General features: G+C 38.5%; 1 protein-coding gene across 4 annotated transcripts in view; it reads right to left on the reverse strand.

Moving 5' to 3' along the window:
- Nucleotides 1–20,638, reverse strand: part of LOC105050151 (kinesin-like protein KIN-4A) — a 37,425-nt gene extending 16,787 nt beyond the window's left edge. The window contains exons 1-6 of one of the 4 annotated variants that reach the window (XM_010930058.4): nt 19,923–20,638; nt 17,046–17,192; nt 16,782–16,931; nt 2,140–2,393; nt 423–610; nt 207–331 (exon numbers count right to left, since the gene is read on the reverse strand). In XM_010930058.4, the coding sequence (XP_010928360.1) occupies nt 207–331; nt 423–610; nt 2,140–2,393; nt 16,782–16,931; nt 17,046–17,192; nt 19,923–20,045 (987 nt within the window). In that variant the 5' untranslated portion in view covers nt 20,046–20,638. Of the gene's footprint in view, nt 1–206; nt 332–422; nt 611–2,139; nt 2,394–16,781; nt 16,932–17,045; nt 17,193–18,017; nt 18,267–19,922 lie in introns of those variants that run through there. The other 3 variants (XM_010930059.4, XM_073242566.1, XM_073242565.1) reach the window with 3 other exon arrangements.
- Between the last annotated feature and the right edge of the window lie 584 nt (nt 20,639–21,222).

A 21,222-nucleotide genomic window follows, 5' to 3' on the forward strand; every position in this document is an offset into this window, starting at 1 on the left:
TGTATTGTCCCTTAAAAAACTCACATCCCTCTGCAATCATTTCATTTTCAAACTCCAAGTTGTCTCAAACTAGGGCAAATGAGTTTCAGAATCCTGATAATTATCCATGTGTTGGAACAAACATTCATTTGTTATTATCTTATTAAATAAATTAGGTTTCACACATCAATCATCATATTTATAATTTAAATAGAATATGATCCAACCTGCAAGAGTCGAGTAAGTTTGCTGTCACGGTAAGGAACATGGGCTCCTTCTTTCCGCTTTTTCTCATCCCCAAGAGCACTTATGACATTTCCAAGAGCTAGAAGACCCCTGTTAATATGAACCCCTGAAATAAACATGCAGATAGTCTTAAGAGAATTTTCTTGAATTCAACAGTGGTTTAAACAAATAAAGGAACAAATGAAGTAATGAACTACCTTCCTTGAATCGAAGGCCATCAGAACCTGTTCGTTTAGCACGCTCTGATCCAGCAAGATCTACTAGATGGAATTTTGCGCATAGAAAATCTTCAGTCACATCCTCAATTGGGACACCATCAGCAGCAATAATTGGATCAAGTTTGCGCATCTGCTCCAATGTGATGGTGAAGATGGCATGGGAACGACTATCACAGTATAGAAATAAAAAACAAGAACATTAAAAACAGTAGTGAAGTGGAGCAGAACCATAAAACATGAAAAATTTTTTTTTTTCTATTGAACAGTTTTGCCAATAAGGAACTTTTAATCTTGTCAACTGACTTGAAGAATACATTTCCATACAGATAGAAATTAAATTACTTTTCATTGCACCAAACCAAGTATCTTTGGATTATATTCTGTATTTTTGACATTTTTGTTACCATTTTCTACTATCAAGTATTTTATATACCAACATCTTTTATGATGCCTTTACCATTGTTTCCTTTCTACTTGTGTAAAAAGGGTGGTGGACAGTGCATGAGGCTCCTGCCATTGTGGTGTCCCCTTTTTTTTTGTGTGTGTACGTGTGCGTGTGGGTGTGCATGTGTTGATGTGTTGTGGGGGTGGGGCTGGGGTTGGGATAGAGTATGCAGTATTGCCCCAGTATGCAGAGGGGCTATTTTTGTGTTTCCAACCCATGACAACCAAGCCACAGTAGAGCAACCTTATCATTGCTCCAAGGCTCGTGCCGTCCATTTCACTTGTGTACAATAGAAAAATTTGATAACCAACTGCATATGAAAGAAACACTAGCTTCAGATTCACAACCATGTATGATGAAAAGTTATTATATTAATTATGATTAAATTTTAATTTATAAATGGATTAGTCAATATAATCCATTAGTCAGATTTAGTTCTTGAAATGCAAATGTAAGAAGTTCAAATACAAGGAAATGGCATATATGCTTTTAGCATCTAAAGGCAAAATCAACTCGGTGGGAAAAAAGGACCAATCTTGAGAAGGGGTAATTTTTAAGATTTCATAAGAGGTAATATGTAAGTCTAAGTTTATGGCATATGACAATTTATACCATAACATGGATTCACTTGATGATTTATGTATCCACCACTTAGTATATCATAGGAGTCAGGAAATACAAAAAACAGATCACTTTATATGCATTGAGTGTGAGGATGACATGGTCCTATTGAAAGATGATAATGGAAAGGATATCTCCACAAGTTGTTGAACAAGGACTTGATCTCTTACTTGTGCAATTTATTAAAAGAAGGCTCACCAAGTGTCAGGAGTGAATGTGGAACTTCATATGAATACTCTGAACTAAGCAAAGAGCATAACAAAATGCAAGAGTGGTGGAATAGTGCTCTCCAAAAAATAAATGAAGCATCTAGAATAAGTAATATCCATAATTCAAGAAAAGGTCCACTTAAATGGTGTTTTTAAATTCCTTCTATATGTGAATTTAGTGTTCATTGACTTCATATTTTAAGAACATATCATGAATGGTTCGGACGATGACTGAAGAAATAAATTTAACTAAACTGAATCTTGAAATTATATGACAGCAACAAAAGATGCTCGATCACAATGAGTCAGAAGCAACAAAAAAAAAAGGCATGAAAGTACACTCCAGATCTGAAAAATGTGCATAACCATTAGTCACCAAGGTATATGTACAACACAACATGAAATCAGGTATAGTGTTAACCTTGACTGGTTATTCATGTTTGTACTTCCAGTTGCACGACTTAGTGAACCTTGCTCTAGACAAGAAGCCATTTCCTTTTGCGATCTAACATCAATCTCAGTGGTTCCAGCGAGTGTTATGACCCCATTTGATGCCTCACGGATTTGTACTGGAGGCTTCCCAGCTACTGTTACCTTCCCCACATGTCCATTGCCAGCCTCAACTTTGCTGACAAATGCAGGATCCAACAAGTCTCTCACTTCTTCTTTTAAAATCTTCACAATCAAATGTTTTAGTTAACATTCTTGGTATGAGAAGGTAATATGTCTATGTAGTAAAGACTGTCAAAGGCTTATATTTATAAAACTGTTATCAATGAGAGAAAATAAAAATGGAAATTTGCATGCAATGTTCATTATGTAAATGATAGAGATAGACTAAATGGCACAGGATCATGAAACTCCGGTGCCAGTATGTAACAGAAAAACTTGTGCAGTACAAAGCCAAGTTTTGAAAGTGTCATCAGTCTAACCATCAGTGGTTCAGTGACACCATATACACAATCGATTTCTCTATTATATGCAGTAAATGCATAAATAATGAATGAATAAACATATAAAAGGAGATAAGGCCATGCATGCACAACAAAGTACTTTGTCTCATAGCATCCTTCATAGCAAGAGAGCCTGCAAAAATTATTGGCAACCACTTCCAGAAGCATATCATATTTTATTAATTGCTTAAGCAAGCATTCATGGGATTCTTTTACCATCCCAATGATGCAATGCAAATTTCTTCTATAATAATCTCAATGTGGATGTTCTAGACTCTTGAAGCAAATGGTTCACTTTAACTGCTCTAGCTGCCTTCATTAGCCATAATAAAGGAGAAGCAAAGCATGAATCAAACCCAAACTTCATCATCAGCAACTACTTTTGTAGATGGAAATGAAGTCTCTCTTTCAATTTGCACATCATATAGGCGAAGTTTACAAAGGCGCTCACACAAAGACCCACTAGATATCGAGTTGTCAAATGGAGCCTTCCAGCCTAATAAACCCAAAGAAAAGGCATGATTGCTTATGAGATTACTGCATGTGAAACAATCCAATCCTTATTCTGCCTAGCTAGATCCACAAATAATCCAACTAACTCAAGCACAAAGGATGTGTATGTTATGATCATAATGTGCTCCAGGCTACAGCATACCATAAACATAGAGTACTGCATCCTATGAACTGTCAGATCACTGCTCGGTTCACCAGGCTGATGTACTAGTTGGAGATTGGTGCTGTAAATGGTGGGTTCAGCAGTGTTAGTCAGGCCATGTCTAGCACTTAGCCAATCACTAATTTTCACATTGATTCGATAAAATGAGCAGTGATCTGGCGGGTGATCTTTAAAGTAAAAAAAAAAAGTACAAGTTAGCAAGTCTTATACTTTTGTGTTGAACCTTCGGAAACTATACAAAACTGGGAGGAAATCTATACAAAACCCCACTTCAAGTCAATACAAGCCCCCTATCATCCATACCGAGGCATACCACCTTATACCGAAACATACCGATCCATACCGATATGAACTGAGGTCTACCAAGATAAAAATTAACAAAAATGGTTTGGAAGCTATTTTGGTACACGATACACTAGCGCTCAACCCCCATGTTGCGGGGATTTAATTGATAATAATGATAATATTTTACATTAAAGGTTGCTCTCACCAATTAATCCCATATGAGATCAAAAGGGTCTCTAAGAGTTCTTCTTTCCAAAGATGGTTGTTGCTTCAAAGCTTGAAATTTGAAGTGGAATGAATCGATTGGAATGAGGTTGGATTTGAGCAATCCTTGCGGTCTGGCGAAAACTCCTCCAATCTGCAAAATCAGTTAAGAAACCGGATGAGGATCCTCCAGTTCTTGACCTTTCGATGCTTAAGTCAGTTCGAACCTTGAGAACAGAGGTAGGAAAAAGTGGAAGAGCAAGAGAAATCGAATGGAACTGGAGAACTTAGTAGGAGTCAAGAGCCTGGCTTAATTTCCTACTAGCAGAGTTTCCTCCAGTTTCAGAGAATTAAACTTACTGATGGAGGATCCCTAATCCTCTATTTATAGAGGAGATGATGAGGCCATTCTAGAGTTTGTTAGGCGGTTAGAGAGCCACCTGTAAACGAGTTGGCATACAGCTGTGCATGTGAGTTGGACGTAGAATCGCGGCTGACCGCGGCCTGATAGAAGAAAGCATTGTGGGTGTTTGCAGGATAGCAAGTCTTCCATAATAATAGTTCACCTTAGTAGATAACCGGGATGAAATAGAGGCATCATAAGATTCCTGGATAAAGGTATCAGGGTTCAGGTCGATAAAAATCCGACCTGAGCACTTCTCAGTAGAGCCAGTACAAGGATCTCTTATTTAGATCAGTATAATACCGATCCGAATTTGTTTACAGGCAAATTGGTATGCGGGGATCTGGCACTTTAAGATCGATATCTTTATGATTCCGTATGATGATGCCACATGTTTCAAGATTGATTTAGTGCACCAACACTTTGCCCCCCCACTTTTCATGTCCGAGATGATGATTTTCAGATCAGACTAAGAAGTAAGAGTATTTTCATAAAGTAGGACCTTGTTTTGGTCATTGACCGACTGAGAACACTTATCCTCGTCTTTAAATTTTTGATCCGATTTTCATCAGCAAGAAAATCTTATTTCCGTACCTAACTTTTAAGTTATTTTCATCAGCAAAAGATCTTATCTCCATATTTGATTTTTAGGTTGGTTTTCAACCGACCAGGAGATCTTATCTCTGCACTTGATTTTTAGATCGATTTTCAATCGACCGAGAGATCTTATCTCCGTGCTTGAATTTTTCGATCCGATTTTCACTGGTCAGGAGATCTTATCTCCACACTTGATTTTTAGATTAATTTTCAACTGATCAAGAGATCTTATCTCCATATTTGATTTTTAGATCAGTTTTCAATCGATTGGGAGATCTTATCTCCGTCTTTTAGTCCGAGATTTTTCGGGCTGATGTCATCGCTGCCTGGAATAAATGCGCCACACCTCGAGGATATAAAACTTAATTGTTTAGTCAAAAATGAAGGGACTTATCCTTTCAAAAAATGATCCGTCAGATCTCCTCTCATCATTGCTTGGACGGACGATTTGAAAATATCAAATAAGAGGATGACAAATGTCAACACACGGTTGACCTATCAGCTTGGACATGGATCGATTCAAGGTGGCAAAATCTAAGGAAAGGTGCACCTAACCGCCATCTGACCGAGTGTTGGATTGATGCCAAATGACACGAATCGGCGAAGAGATCAGTTAATCTTGACCGTCGGTCCTCCTATAAAAGATTTTTGTCTCCCAGTCACTGTTCATTTTCTCTGTTACCTTGTGGAGGTGCTGCTAAAACATTTCCAGGAGCTTCTCGACGTCGAACAATCGCCGAACATGGTGAGGAGTTTCGTCGGAGCGAGAGAGAAGTCCATTTCATTTTTTGGGAGAGTTTCATCCGTCCCCTTTTTTTTAGGTATCGATTCTCCCTCACTGGCTCTTTTTCAATCGTAGGGTAGTCCCTCTTCTTTTTTCGAACCTTCTCATTTTTTTTTGTACTTTTCTTCCGAGAAACATGTTCCATAGGAGTAGAAAGGGGAAGGAGACTGGAGATGAATCACAAATTAAGTCAACCCAACCCTTATTAGCCATAGAGGTAGGAAATACATCCCAAGAAGACCTTGAAATCGGCCCATTAGGCGAGGGGAGTTCGGATCACAGCGTGGAATCTTTCGTGCGTGGTCTTACGGACTACCTCGGTCCAGAGACAGAGGAATCTATTTTGACAGAGGAGAACCTCACAATCCTTAGGGACAAATATGACATACCTGATGAATATGACATGCTAGTACCGGGTCGAGAAGGTCGAGTCTTTGAACCTCCCGAAGAATGTATAGTTTTTTATGATGAGTCTCTTCGATCTGGCCTACGATTTCTGTTGCATCCCTTTTACTATAACGTTTTTTATTTCTATAAGGTCCACCCCACTCAAATAACTCTAAAATAATTAGAATGATCATAGTATTCATCATTATGTGCGACTTCATATAGACCTTAGGATCTCTTTGTTTAGGTCCCTAGTCCTTTTAAAAAGACATTTGAGTGAGAAAGACTGGTGGTACTTCTCACCTCGAAAGGATTGTAAATTTGAACCTAATCTGCCTTCTTCCATTCACAGCTGGAAAGGCCATTTTTTCTTTGTCCGGACTCCTATTCCATAGGATTTTAGGACTTCATGGGGACGTCCAGACACCAAACATAATTCTCACAATGAAATTCTCTCCGAAGATGAGGTGGCTCATTCAACCCTGATCACTATCAAAACACCAAAGCTCTCCACTTTAATAAACGATCAGGTATTGTATGATGTCGGAATCAGTCGTACTCTCCTCGAGATAAGATCGGACTATTTTATTTTCAACTTTTTTCTTTATGTTCAATATTCTAAAATGTATATCTGATACAGAAATGAGGTTCAATCCGACAAAGGTGGAGGAGAGGAAGAGGAAGGACCAATCGAAATCGTCTGCTACTATTCCTATGCCAAAAAGAGTTAAAGGTGCGAAGCCTCTTCCTGCCCCAGTGCTGCTCCGATCCTCATCAGCGACTCCCTCTCCGATCACCTTGGAGAGAAGTGAAGCTTCCCGAGAACTGCAGAACTCTCCCCAGGCATTATCCTTGGAGCCACCTCGCCAACCTGCCGTGGTGAGGATCAAGAACAATAATGCTCGACTTGTACCGTCCTCCAAGGAGCCTGGGCACAAACTGACCTCACTTTCTGGGGCACCATCAAGTTTGATCGAAGGGGACGCCGTTATAAGAATGTCACTCTTAGAACGACCCCGACTAGGCCGAGATCTTCTCGAATCCATCATGCCAACCGTTGATCTGGAGGCACGTTGGAAAAATAAGCCCGAGGAGATCGCTAACCATGGATTTAAATATCTCATGTATGTAAGCAATATTTTATCTTTTTTTTACTTCTTCGATGTATGATTGATTTGAATCTCTTATCCTGCAGGTCGCTATAGATTTGAAAGTCATGTATGAGAACATGATCTACTTGTTAAAAAATAAAGAGACCATGGACGCCAATTTAATCATCCTCCAAAAGGAAAAAAAGGAGTCCGAACTCGCTGTCGGATTCAAACATCAACTCGAAGAGAAGTTGAAGGCCTTGAAAGAAAACAATCAAAACCTGTTGGAGCTTCAACAAAAAATAAACGAGCAGGAGAAAAAGATTTTTGACCTACACACTGTCACTGAGAAAAATAAAGAACCGAAGCCGAGGCTTAAAGAGGCAGAAAAAGCCAATGAAGCTCATGAGAGAGCCATTGAGGCCTTGAAGAGAAATAAAGGAGCAGGACAAGACAACAAAGGCAGTGGAGCTGTACAAAGCTTCCGAGGAGTTCGAAGATGAAGTGTCCAAGAGCTCCGAGGGTGCATATAACTACGCCTTCAGCCAATGCCGCAACTTGATCAAGAAATTATATCCCTAGGTGGACATCTCCAAGGTCACCCCAAAGATGACCATCGAGATGGATGTGAAGGGGGATCTCGAAATGCCCATTGAAGTGACAGAGGAGCCAGCAAAGGAATCGAATTGGCTGACCACCGAGGTGAACGCAAAAGAAGCCATCATTGCGGAACCCATATCCATGGTACCTCCGACGGAGACTAAAAACCTTGAGGCCGGTAAGAAACTGAAGCCTGCCCCAATCGCGAAACCTGCCATTACCAACATCGAAAAGCCGGAGCAATCCAAGAAAGAATCGATTAAGGAGAGCTCCAGCACACCGATGATCACCCGATAGAAGTTTTCTTTTTATCTCGGAATGTACCGACCTGATACAGATCTTTTTTTTTTCTCTTTTTCTTTTCTGAAGTGTGTAAACCTGATATGGGTTCTTATTTTTGTAATATCTTCAAATATCAATGCAAAGGTCATTTTCTCAAATGTATTTGAACCATGTAGTCTAGTAAATTTCATCGCTTGCTAAGATGAAATAATCACATGTATCTTTGCAAGTCAGCAGAACCGAAAATCGATAACTAATTCAACAGAATCAAAGACTAATAGCTTTAGATTCAATCACAATCAAATAATTAAAAATGGATTGGATGTACCTTTATTTGCATGACCACAGATGGATCAAGCCTTAAAATTCGATCCAGAAGTTGATAATTTCAAGAATACCCAAAGATAATCTCGCTTTAGATATCAATGTAACATTGTCGATAAACAACTGGTGTAAAACACCTCTGGTCTTGTATTTGATACCAGACTTGTCGATCAATAATGTGATCAAATCGTCCAAGCTTCAGGATTGAAATCTGAAAAAATACTTATGCCCTTCGAGGTTCCACCAAACTGGAATCCAGATGGAGGTATCGTGCCCTATGGGGCTTTATCGAACTGAAATCCAGCTTAGAATATCGTGCCCTTCGGGGCTTTATCGGACTGGAATCCAAATTGAGGTATTATGCCCTATGGGGCTTTACCAGATTGAAATTCAGATTAGAATATCGTGCCTTTTGGGGCTTTACCGGACTGAAATTTGAATTGAGGTATCGTGCCCTACAGGATTTTATCGGACTGGAATCCGGATTAGGATATTATGCCCTTTAGGGCTTTATCGGACCAGAATTTGGATTAGGATATTATGCCTTTCGGGGCTTCACCAGACTGAAATCCGGATTAGGATATTGTGCCCTATGGGACTTCATCGGATTGAAATCCGGATTAGGATATTATGTCCTTCGGGATTTTATCGGACCGAAATCCGGATTAAGATATTGTGCCTTTCAGGACTTTACCGAACTAGAATTCGGATTAGGATATCACTCCCTTCAGGGCTTTATTGGTTTGAGGATTGAACTTCAATACATGGGAGGATATTGTACAAGAAAGAGCTCGTTAGAGCATTTTCATTGATAATATTTTCTGAGATTTTCAGAATTCCATGTGCAGCGAATAACAGATCCGTTTAGATTTTCAATTCTATAAGCCTCTAGACGAACTACATCAGTGACTCGATAGGGCCCTTCCCAATTGGAGGCCAATTTATCTTGTTCAGCAAGCTTTGAAACTTCAGCTCATCTTAGGACGAGGTCACCCTTTTCAAATGATTTCGGCTTCACCCGAGCATTGTAATACTTTATGATCCTCCGCTTATAGGTCATCGTTTTGATATAGACTTGCTCCCTCACCTCATCGAGAAGATCCATATTGGTCCTTAATCGATCAAAATTGGTTGCCTCATGAAAATTCTTGACTCCAGACAATAAGCCAATTTTCATTGGGATCACAGCTTTAATTCCATAAGCCTAAAAGGAGTCTTATGTCGGAATCCGATGTGTGGTTTGGTATGCCCACAGTACACTTTGCAGCTCTTCAGCCCACAAACCTTTGGCATTAGTGAGCCTTGTCTTCAAACCATGAAGAATAGTTCTATTGGTTACTTCAACCTCAACATTCAACTGTGGATGTCCAACAGAAGTGAGTCGGTAATCAATATGAACTTGAAGCAGAATTCTATGAACTTAGGATTATCGAACTGTCGATCATTATCAATAATGATAACCCAAGGTATACCAAACTGGCAGATTATGAATTTTCAAACAAAATTTTGCATCTTTTTCTCTGTGATTTGGGCTAATGGTTCCGTTTCTACCCATTTTGTGAAATAATCAACAACCACCATCAGAAATTTTCTTTGACTCGTCGTTACTGGGAAAGGCCCTAATATATCCATCCCTCAAATTGTAAAAAGCCAACGGACGGTAATAGAGATAAGTTCAGCAATAGGTTGATGTTGGATATTAGCGTACCTTTGACATTGATCATATTTGTTGACAAAATCAGCTGCGTCCTTTCGAATACTTGGTTAGTAGTAGCCTTGTTGGATTACTTTATAAGCAAGTGATCTGCCTCCCAGATGATTCCTACATATGCCTCATGCACTTCTCGAAGTGCGTAGTGAGCTTCATATGGCGTTAAGCATCGAAGTAGAAGAAGAGAATAAGACTTTTTATATAAATGGCCTTCTTGGAGAACATACCAGGGAGCCTGTCTTTTAATGCTTCTGACTTTGGTCGGATCATTGGGTAAGACACCCTTAGATATGTAATCCACGAGGGGATCAATCCAACTCGATTCACAATCAATCTGAAATATAGATAATACTTCAATACTAGGCTTGTCCAACTGTTCAATCAATACTTTTTGATTTAGTTCGGAAAAACTAGAAGTGGCAAGATGCGATAGAGCGTCAACTCGGGTATTTTTCGATCTAGAAATCTAGTGTACTTCAAACTCCTTAAAATTTTCGAGTAGCTTTCTGACATTCTATAGATAATGGGCCATCATGGAATCCTTGGCTTCAAATTGACTTCGAACTTGGCCAACCACTAGTTGCGAGTCTGTGAAAATCTTTAATTTTCTAACCCCAAGCTTTTTTGCCATCTTAAGACCTGCCATTAAGGCTTCATATTCAACACCATTATTAGAGGTGTTAAAATTGAACCTCAAGACCTGCTCAGTTACGAATCCTTTAAGACTAGCTAGAATCAACCCGACGTCGCTTCTCCGGGAGTTTGAAGCTCCGTCTACGTGAAGAATCCAAAATGAATCATCAATTTTAGGGCTCATCGGGATCGATCCATCATCCTGGATAGTACATTCCACGATAAAATCAGCTAATACCTAGCCTTTAATTGCAGTCCGAGGTCGGTATTGGATGTCAAATTCACTGAGTTCAATGGCCCATTTAGTCATCTGATCAGAGATATCAACTCTTTGTAAAATCGATCTGAGCGGCTGATCTGTGAATACCGCCACAGTATGAGCTTAAAAATAAGATCTGAGTCTCCGAACTGCTACGATCAAAGCATATATCATTTTTTCAGTCTTTTTATATCGAGTTTCTGCATCCCGTAATAGTTTACTAGTGCAGTAGATAGGTCTCTGAATTTTTTTCTTTTTGGATAAAAACTGCACTGACTACAAATGATGAGACAGAGATATACATGCACAATTCTTTATCTTCGATCTGCTTAGAAAGAAGAGGTGGAGAACCAAGATACTTTTTCAGATCTTCGAAAGCAGTTTGACATTCTTCTGTCAAACTAAAATTTTTGATATTTCTCAATACTTTAAAGAATGGAAAGCATCTTTCTCATGATCTGGAAACAAATCGACTGAGGGCTACTACCCGCCCAGTGAGTTGCTGGATTTCTTTAATAGAAGTCGGGCATTTCATTTTCAATAAAGCTTTGATCTTTTGAGGATTAGCCTCTATTCCTCTTTGATTAATGAGAAAGCCAAAGAACTTACCTGAGCCAACTCCAAAAGCACAATTGTTGGGATTGAGTTTCATCTGATGCCTTTTAAGTTTTCCAAATGCTTCTTTCAAGTCGGTAATATGCCGATCCTCTTCGATGCTTTTTACTATCATATCATCGACGTAGACCTCCATGTTTCGATCAATTTGTTGTTTGAAAATCTTGTTGACAAGGCACTGAAATGTAGCACCTGCATTTTTAAGATCAAAAGACATCATTTTGTAACAATACAAATCTCTTTCGATGACGAAGGCAGTATTTTCTACATCTTCTAGAGCCATCTGGATTTGATTATAGCCGGATAAAACATCCATAAAGCCGAGGAGTTTGTGAGTAGAGATGGCATTTACGAGCTGATCAATTCTCGATAGAGAAATTATCTTTCGGACAAATTTTATTGAGATCTTTATAGTCAATACATATCCTCCATTTCCCGTTAGCCTTCTTGACCATAATAACATTGGCTATTCATTTTGAGTAATGAGCTGCTTTGATGAATTTTACTTTCAAAAGTTTGTCAACCTCCTCATCAATAGCTTTCTGTCTTTCTAGGGCAAAACTTCTCTTTCTATGCTGAATCGGCTTGAAACTTAGACTACATTTAGTTTATACATAATCACATCAGTAGGGATGCCAGACATATCAAAAGCCGACCAAGCAAAAAAGTCAGCATTTGCTCGCAGAAACTCAATCAGTCTTTCTTTCAAGCCAAGTTTAAGATTCACACCGATCTGAATTATTTTTTCCGGATCATCTGCCAGAGGAATGGCTTCAAGCTTTTCCACCAGTTCATCTTGGGTTTTTTCCAACCTCGTCCAGTGCATCTGGTATATCAACCGATGCAGTTTTCGTTGGTTGATTTATTTTAGTAGAAATCATGAAACACTGTCAAGCTAGTGTCTGATCGCCATGCATTTCACCAACCCCTTCCTTAGTCGAAAAACGTGCCAATAGATGGTAAGTAGAGACAATAGCTTTGAGGACATTGAGATCAAGTCGATCGAGGATAGTATTATAAGCAGATGGGACTCTGACTATCAGAAAGATAAGCTATACTGTTGACTGTCTTGGTTCCTGTCCTGTTGTAACTGATAGAGTAGTTTATCCTTCAGCTGCTATTGGATTTCTTGAGAACCCAATGAGGAGAGTATTGATCCACCTAAGCTATTCGGCCAGATTCATTTTTGAGAAAGCATCGTAGAATAATACATCGGCAGAACTTTCATTATCAACAAGAACTTTTTTTACATCATATTTCGCTATCGTCATAGAGACGATGATAGCATCACGGTAAGGGGTTTGGATTCTCTTTACATCATTTTCAGAAAAAAAATAATATTTTCAATTTTCTGCCTCTTAGGGGATGGATTACCAGTACCAGGCAAGATGCTGGATATCATATTGATAACATCAGCAGTTGATCGGTTGTGATCCTTAGAAGTTCCTTCTGCTGGAGGCTTATATTCTCCAAATTTGATTGGTTTGACATATTTACCGAGATAACCCCGGCATACTAGGATTTCTATCTCATCTCGCAACTGTCTACATTCCTCGACGTCATGGCCATGATCTCTGTGGAAGCGGCAATACTTCCGCTTGTCCCTTTTCTTTTGGTGGGGCCCTCAAGGGATCTGGCCTTCGGAGATATCTTTTTCCTTCAATCTCCATCAGAATTTGAGTTCGAAGAGCGGACAAAGAGGCATATGAATTAAAATGCTGAGGTAGACTCCTTGACCTCGGATTTTTTCGAGGTTAATTTGAGCTTTCAATCTGCTCATCATTCTCTTTTGGCCTTTTTTTTCATTCTTATCCTTCTTTGCCTACCTTAAAATAGCTTCTTCCTCCTCGGCCTGGGCGTATTTGTGCATCCAGTCAAGCATCTCGTCATATGTATCCGAAAAGTTCTTATTCAGAAAAAAAATCAAACGGTTGCTCCGAAGTCCCCTCTTCAAAGTAGACATGACAACTGATTCATTAAAATTTTTTATCTGCAAGGTGGCCGCGTTGAAACGAGCCACGTACTTCAGAAGATCTTCTCCTTTCTGTTGCTGGATAGAAAAAAAACTATCCACATACCTCAAATGAGGTCTGTTAGTGCCGAAATAAGTGACAAACAATCTCTCCAATTGCTCAAAAGAAGAGATGGACCCCTGTGGGAATCCAGAAAATTAAATCCTTGCTGCCTTCTTGAGGGTTGCAGGAAAAGCAATGCATAATAAGGCATCAGAAGCCCTTTGTAAAGCCATGAGGGCCCCATAGCCCTTGATATGATCCATTGGATCAGCAGAGCCATCGAAAGATTCGATGGTGGGCATTTTGAACCGATTCGAGATAGGTTCACTCAAAATTTCAGGAGAGAAAGGAGATCGAAGATTAAAATTATCTTTATTCTAAGGTCGACCCCCTACCTGGAGTTCCATCATATGCCTTTTAAGATCCAAGACCTTGTGCTCTAGGTCGACCCCCCTTTGAACTTTTAGAGCACTGGAGACAAATTTGCTACTAGCCTCATCAATGTGGTGTTCATCCTGATGGGCCGATTGAGAACTATGATGAGACAGAGAATTTGAGGAAGGAGCTTCTTTCGATGGTTGCTCTTTTCTCATTTGAAGCTATTGAACAGCTGCTGTCAGGACTTGACTTGCTGAACAAGAAAGCTAAATTGTTGAGGATCAACAGCAATTGGTTGTTGTGGTGTGCCTCCGGTACTCCTTCTGGAGTGGAGGGAGAAGGATGCTGAGCTCTTACCTTGACCACTCTTCTTACAAAAGAAATCAAATAGTCCTCCTAGCGTCAATCTGTTGCTTCAAGGCTTGAAATTTGAAGTGGAATGAATCGATTGGAACGAGGTTGGATTTGAGCAATCCCTGTGGTCTGGCGTAAAACTCCTCCAATCTGCAAAATCAGTCAAGAAATCGGATGGGAATCTTCCAGTTCTTGACCCTTCGATGCTTAAGTTGGTTCGAGCCTTAAGAATAGAGGTAGGAAAGAGTAGAAGAGCAAGAGAAATCGAATGAAACTAGAGAAAAACTTAATAGGAGCCAAGAGCCTGGCTTAATTTTCTACTAGCAAAATTTCCTCCTGTTTCAGAGAGTTGAACTTACTAACGGAGGATCCCTGACTCTCTATTTATAGAGAAGATGATGAGGCCGTTTTAGAGTTTGTTAGACCGTTAGAAGAGTTTGTTAGGCAGTTAGAGAGCCACCTATAAACGAGTTGGCGTACAGCTGTGCATGTGAGCTGGACGTGGAATCGCGACTGGCTGCGGCCTGATAGAAAAAAGCACTGTGGGTGTTTGCAAGATAGCAAGTCTGCCATAATAATGGTTCACCTCAGTAGATAACCGGGATGAACTAGAGGCATCATAAGATTTCTGGATAAAGATATCAAGGTTTAGGTCAGTAAAAACCCGACTTGAGCACTTCTCAGTAGAGCCAGTATGAGGATCTCTTATTTAGATCGGTATAATACCGATCCAAATTTATTTATAGGTAGATTGGTATGTGGGGATCTGGCACTTTAAGATCGATATCTCTATGATCCCGTAGGATGATGTCAAATATTTCAAAATTGGTTTAGTGCACCAACAATGGCTATCCCTAATACCCATGTATCGCTTTACTATTATTATATAGAAGATTTAAAATATTTTTTATTTTTTTATTATACTATTTGTACTTTTATTTTTTATTTAAAAAAATAAAAAAAATAAGAAAAATAAAACTTGACACATGACGTTGTGGGAGATTATCCTATAATCTTACGTGTCAACACGGAATGCCACCCCTAATATCCATGTATCGCTTTACTATCATTATATAGATAGATAGATATAGATTTAAAATATTCTTTATTTTTTTATCATACTATTTGTGCTTTTATTTTTTATTTAAAAAAATATAAAAAATAAAAAAAAATAAAATTTGACATGTGGCATTGCGGGAGATTATCCTATAATCTTATGTGTCAACACGGAATGCTACCCCTAATATCCATATATCGCTTTACTATCATTATATAGATATAAAATAGATATAGATTTAAAATATTCTTTATTCTTTTTATCATCCTATTTGTACTTTTATTTCTTATTTAAAAATATAACAAAATAAAAAAAATAAAATTTGATATGTGACGTTGCAGGAGATTATCTTATAATCTTACGTGTCAACATGAAATGCCACTCCTAATATTCGTGTATCATTTTACTATTATTATATAGATACCATACCATACCAACCGTGCCAAACCGATAAGATACCCATATCGAGATAGTGGACCTTGATTCGAACAGTGTCAGTCCATAATCTTATATCTGAAATGCAAATATTGAGTTAGCACTATTAAATATTTTTGCATCATGTTCTTTATGTTTCCATGCTACACCAAGAAATTATCAAAACAGGTGGCCTCAAATAATCAAATCATTGCTTTTGCTGCAAATCTTGTTTTTATAGTTATGATCAGAGCAAAGTTTCAAGTGCCGCATGCTACTGCCATACTGACCTGCCATTGGCATTTGCAATCCTGCACCAGTACTTGGCAAGCATGTCATGCACTGGTAGACCTGCATTGGCAGACCACCATGCCATGTGCCATCCAGGCCTGGCAAAGTACATGCCAATCAGCATAGATGGCAGTTAATCCTTAGAGCTGAGTCCAGGGACTCATTTCTGTTTGAATTTTTCAACCACACCAAAAGGAAAGGAAAAAGAAAATGAAAGGTAAAGTATGAGTAAGCCTTTTGTGAGCGCTTAGATATATGGAGCTAGAAACTTGTGCCCCTAAGATTTTTAAAGAACAACAAAATGTTGACCAGAATGGTAAATAATATGAAAATACAATTAACGACAAAAGAAAAGGCAAACCTGTTCACTTCAAATGCTAAGAGCATTAATGTAAAAGTTGTTGTACACTCAATATTTTGAGCATGGTACAATCATTGTAAGATGGACAGCTAAGGGAATATTTCAGTTTTTAGCTCATTCAAGATCTGAACACTTAGACCTGATAAAATGACATTCATTCCACTGTTTATTTATTAAGGTCCAAATCAATATCATATGTTGGAGACAGGGAATAATGCATCTCCCAGTTAGTATGTTCAAAAAAATAAATTATCACAGACATGAAAATACATTTCTTGCATGACAACAAAATATACCTCTGAAAAGAGAGAGAGAGAGAGAGAGAGAGAGAGAGAGCCAAGAAACAGCACATACAAAACAAGAGTAGGAAAGGTGATCATTCCCTATACCTCAATGAATGAGACACGCAACTGGAATTCTGCTTGATGTTTCAAGGTCTCGATTTTGCTGAACAATGAGTTCACAACTTGAGGGATAAGTCCAGTTTGAGAACCATCCCTACATGAAGTTCCCATGGTGTATGTTTTCCCTGATCCCGTCTGTGGCACATTATAACATTCAGATGTTTCAAGACATCGGGTTACATGCTACAGATATATTATGGTTCATATTGAATAAACTGGTAGGAAGCACACGATATTGCACTACTTGACCTGTCCATATGCAAGAACGGTGGCATTGTATCCTTGGAACAAACCATCAACAAGTGGGGCGATGCATTCTTCAAACATGGCAGATGATGCAGAACCTGTACTACCATATACATGATCGAAAGTAAAAGAATGAGTTCCAATTTGCACCTGCACATCAGGAGTTTTTGATGAAATCTATTAATAATGATTTCAATATTTGACAACTTCTAGTAGAATAATTGATCACACAGGGAGCACTCTGTCGTAAAATAACACAAGCCATTTGAGACTCTTTTATCTAAAGAAAAAAAGGCAAAAAACCATTTGGGAACAGTCAGGTTTTAAAATTACAATACTTGCAGAAAGTAACAGAGTGTTTACTGCATAACTTTCTCATCCCACTCCTGACACCCATTTTCAATGTTGCAGCAGTATTATTATCATTCTATGAGAAGACTGAAAACTATGCAGCAAAGTGGACATAAGATACGTCAAGACCCAAAACTACCACCAGTTTAAACCAGTAGGACTGGAATGACACAGCTATTTAGTTCAATCTCATGATGAATTAAAGGAGTGATTTAAAATCAGTCAAACAGAAAAGGGAAAATAAACACAAGGAACCAGAACCCTCAGTTCTTACAATTCATAAATTAAATATTCCACAACTGCTGCCCCGATTCCTTTCGCACATGAATCTTCTGATCCATTATGTTCATGTCTATAAACCAGACCAAGGAAAGTTAGATACACAAACATCTCCCTTGAGACTCATTTTTAGGAAGACTTAATTCTGGTGTGCCTCAAACTGATACAGGAGGTTCAGCACTTTAGCTTAAAAAAAGGTTGTATCAGGTTTCAAAGGATGGTTGACATAGATATGGCAGCTTTAACTCAAGAAATTACTGGAATATAAACAAAAAGCAGCCTCAGAAAATGAACTGAAATCATTCAACCAGGCACAAATAAGGGTAAAAATTATAGTCTGCTTACCTTGACATCCGAAACCATGCCACCAAGTATTTTTGCATCTCCAGTGACAAAGACACCATTTTGTTAGATACTTGGATTTGTGACTAACAAGAATTCTAATTCATCGGCCATGATCGGTAGACCACCAGTAGTAATCAATCTCTTTGAGCAGAACAATGTATTGATCAAAAACGACAACGAGCATTGCGGAGGGAGGGATTTTCCTTTTAAAAAAAGGATGATCTTTTTCAACTTCTAGACCATAGATACAGTCTTAAATAGATTCACATACGAAAGAGTAAATGACATGAAATTGAACTCTGAAGCATTGAACTCTCTATATGATTTTTGCATTGACAGAGGAGCAGAATCTTGGAAACATGCCACATAAATGTAAGCTCGATCCTCTGACATGCAGAGAAAATTTTCAATGAGTGATCAGAGTTTGCTAAGTAAATTTTAGTGTTTATGTCATTTATTTAAGGTCAGTGAGATTAGGAAACTTTGTAAAGCTCATTTTGATATAGTATATCTGAAAGAGTCCTACACGAAACCCTTGTGAGAGTAGGTATGATTTGATAACATGAGGATAAGTCATAAATTGTAGTTCTAGCACTTTTATATATTAGTATATGGAGGGCAACAAATTTGGAGAGGCCTAATATTAATGGCTACTTGTCCTTTAGTTTATATTATTTTGTTGAAAGATTCCAGAACCAATCTTATGTACCTTGTCATTGTTAATATCTTCTAATTTATTTGGCATTTTCATAATGCCTAAACATGATCCATAATGGACAAGGCCACTAGGATACACATGGTATAATTTATCTTCCTTGCATCTCTTTTTGCACGTAAGGAGTATCAAAAATTACTTAAGCATAGAAATGAAGGCTAAGAGAATAACGATAGGGAGAAGAGATTAGAACACCGGATTAGAAGATTGTGACTTGTGAATAATGATGGAAATGATGCTGAAATTTATTTCCCTCAAAAAAAAAAAAAAGAAAAGAAAAGAAAAAGATGTTGAAATTTCTTCAATTATCATTCTCAACTTATAAAGCCATTAAACTACTGACAATCATTTTTAAGACATTCATAATCACCAGAAGAACCTGAACAACTATAGGGATGAGAATCTTACACCTGTCGCCAGGAAATGCACAACTTAAATAGGTTATCAGGAGTGCAGAAGAGAAAAATGTTTTGAGTGAGCTAACAAACCAGGTTATAATACATGAAATTGGGAGAAACTGACTGAATGTTTGAACCATGATGACCAAACTAATATCTATATGAAATCAAATTTTCCCCTCACTTCCCAAAAAAGAGGTCAGAAAGGAAAACAAGCACAGATTTTTATAATCCAGAACAGAAAGGCGGAAAAACACAAAAAAAGGGATATAACCAAATCGCTTCTCCAACCCCCCTCCCTTCCTTCCCACCAACAAATATATATATATATATATATATATATATATATATATATATATATATATATATATATATAAAGCAGCCAATTCTAGTGGGAATTCCCACTCGATTGCATACCAAACAGCTAGAGCAGCAAACTCATGCCAGATGAGAAGCCAAGGATAAATCTGTTGACAAGAGGAAAAAATAAATCTATTTTTCTCAACAATTGTACATTTACCAATCCATCGTTATTATAATTTTTTTTTTCAAAAAAGTTAAATTGCCACTAATTTACCAACTCTCGTTACAGATCTACAGCCCAATTCACACAAAAAAGGCCATTGATTCATAGCAAAGGCAATGGAAAAGATTTCTTTTTTTCAAGAAAACCTCTTTCAAACAAAGTGAATGCGATATGAAATTGGTAGAGGAACGCAAAAAAAAAAAAAAAGAAAAAATTCACCAAGAAACGCAAAAAAAAAAAAAAAAAAAACAAACAAACAAACAAACCTGTGGCTTCCCGGGGACGACTGTGACGCAATCCTTACAGCCCTGCAGCCGCTCGTCCCCGATGAGCGGCCTGATGTGGACCGCCACCTTGACGCAGCAATCCTCCCCATTCTCCATTGTCATCTTTACCAAGAACCGGCAAGAACTACCCTCTGAGAACCATAAACCTCTGTGTATATTCCAAGTAACAGCAAGGTTTGTTATATTGACGAAGACTCGTCGCTCATTTCCAAGTACCTCCAGATATCTAAGAAGGTGGAAGCAAATCGAAAGAACGAGAGATGTGGGGGACAAATGGGGGATTGGATGGGATGGTTTGTTGGAGAAGAAAAGGATGGAAGGAAACTAGAAAATGTGTGTGAGAGAGAGACAGTCAGGAGGAGGTGGTAGTGGCAACAGCGGAGGCAACAACCGCCATCATTCTTTCTTGGACTTCACTGCAAGCCCCCCGAGGCAAAAACTAAGGGAGAAGAGGTGGTGGTGGTGATAGTGGTGGAGGTGGCGGTGGGTGGGAGGACCAGGGAAGACTTCAACGGTAACAGGAAAGTTGAAGGTTTTGGGGTGGTGACGACGGAGGTGGTGGTGGGACTTCAGGAAGGGAGTATGGCAGAATCTACGTGGTACCCTTCCTGTTTACCGCCGTCCTTGCCATCTTTCTTGTTTCATTGCCATTCTCACCACCAACTGGTGAAAATGATCTCTATTGTTTGTTTAATTGTTGATGTCATGCATGCCTTGCTCTGTGTCTGTCTGTGCGTGGGTTGGGTTTTGGGTCCCTGGTGTTGGTCCCAAGACCCGGCTTCTTTAATTTATTCCCTGGTTTCAGGTTCTCTTGGGTCCGAAGTTACGACATGTAAGTTCGCTGTCGACGATTTACTGAGTTTTTCTTTTCTTTTCTTTTCTTTTCCCTTTTTCTTGGGTACAAAACGGATGTCAGCAGACCCCAAGAGAAGGAAAAAAGAAAAAAAAAATATTACCTACGGTCTATAAAAAAAATGAGATGCATCAGCCATGATGGAGTGTCTAATTCGACGCAGCAGAGTCAGCATGGAGCCCAACTCAGCATTTGTCTGCAGACTTGTTAAGAGATCAGCAGATTGATTTGCTAAGAAATCAGTAATTACTAGATTACTTTCCTCATGTTTTATTGTACTAAATTGGCACCGAGAAGCCTAGGTAGTTAGGTTACCGTTACCATATTGGTTAGATTTTTTCAATAATTAAAAAAATGATGATGGTACTTCATTTAGTTATACAATTACAAATAATTTTCTGATACTGAATTTGACTTGGCCCTCAA

Source organism: Elaeis guineensis, chromosome 8 (assembly GCF_000442705.2).
Source record: "Elaeis guineensis isolate ETL-2024a chromosome 8, EG11, whole genome shotgun sequence".
Lineage (NCBI taxonomy): Eukaryota > Viridiplantae > Streptophyta > Magnoliopsida > Arecales > Arecaceae > Elaeis > Elaeis guineensis.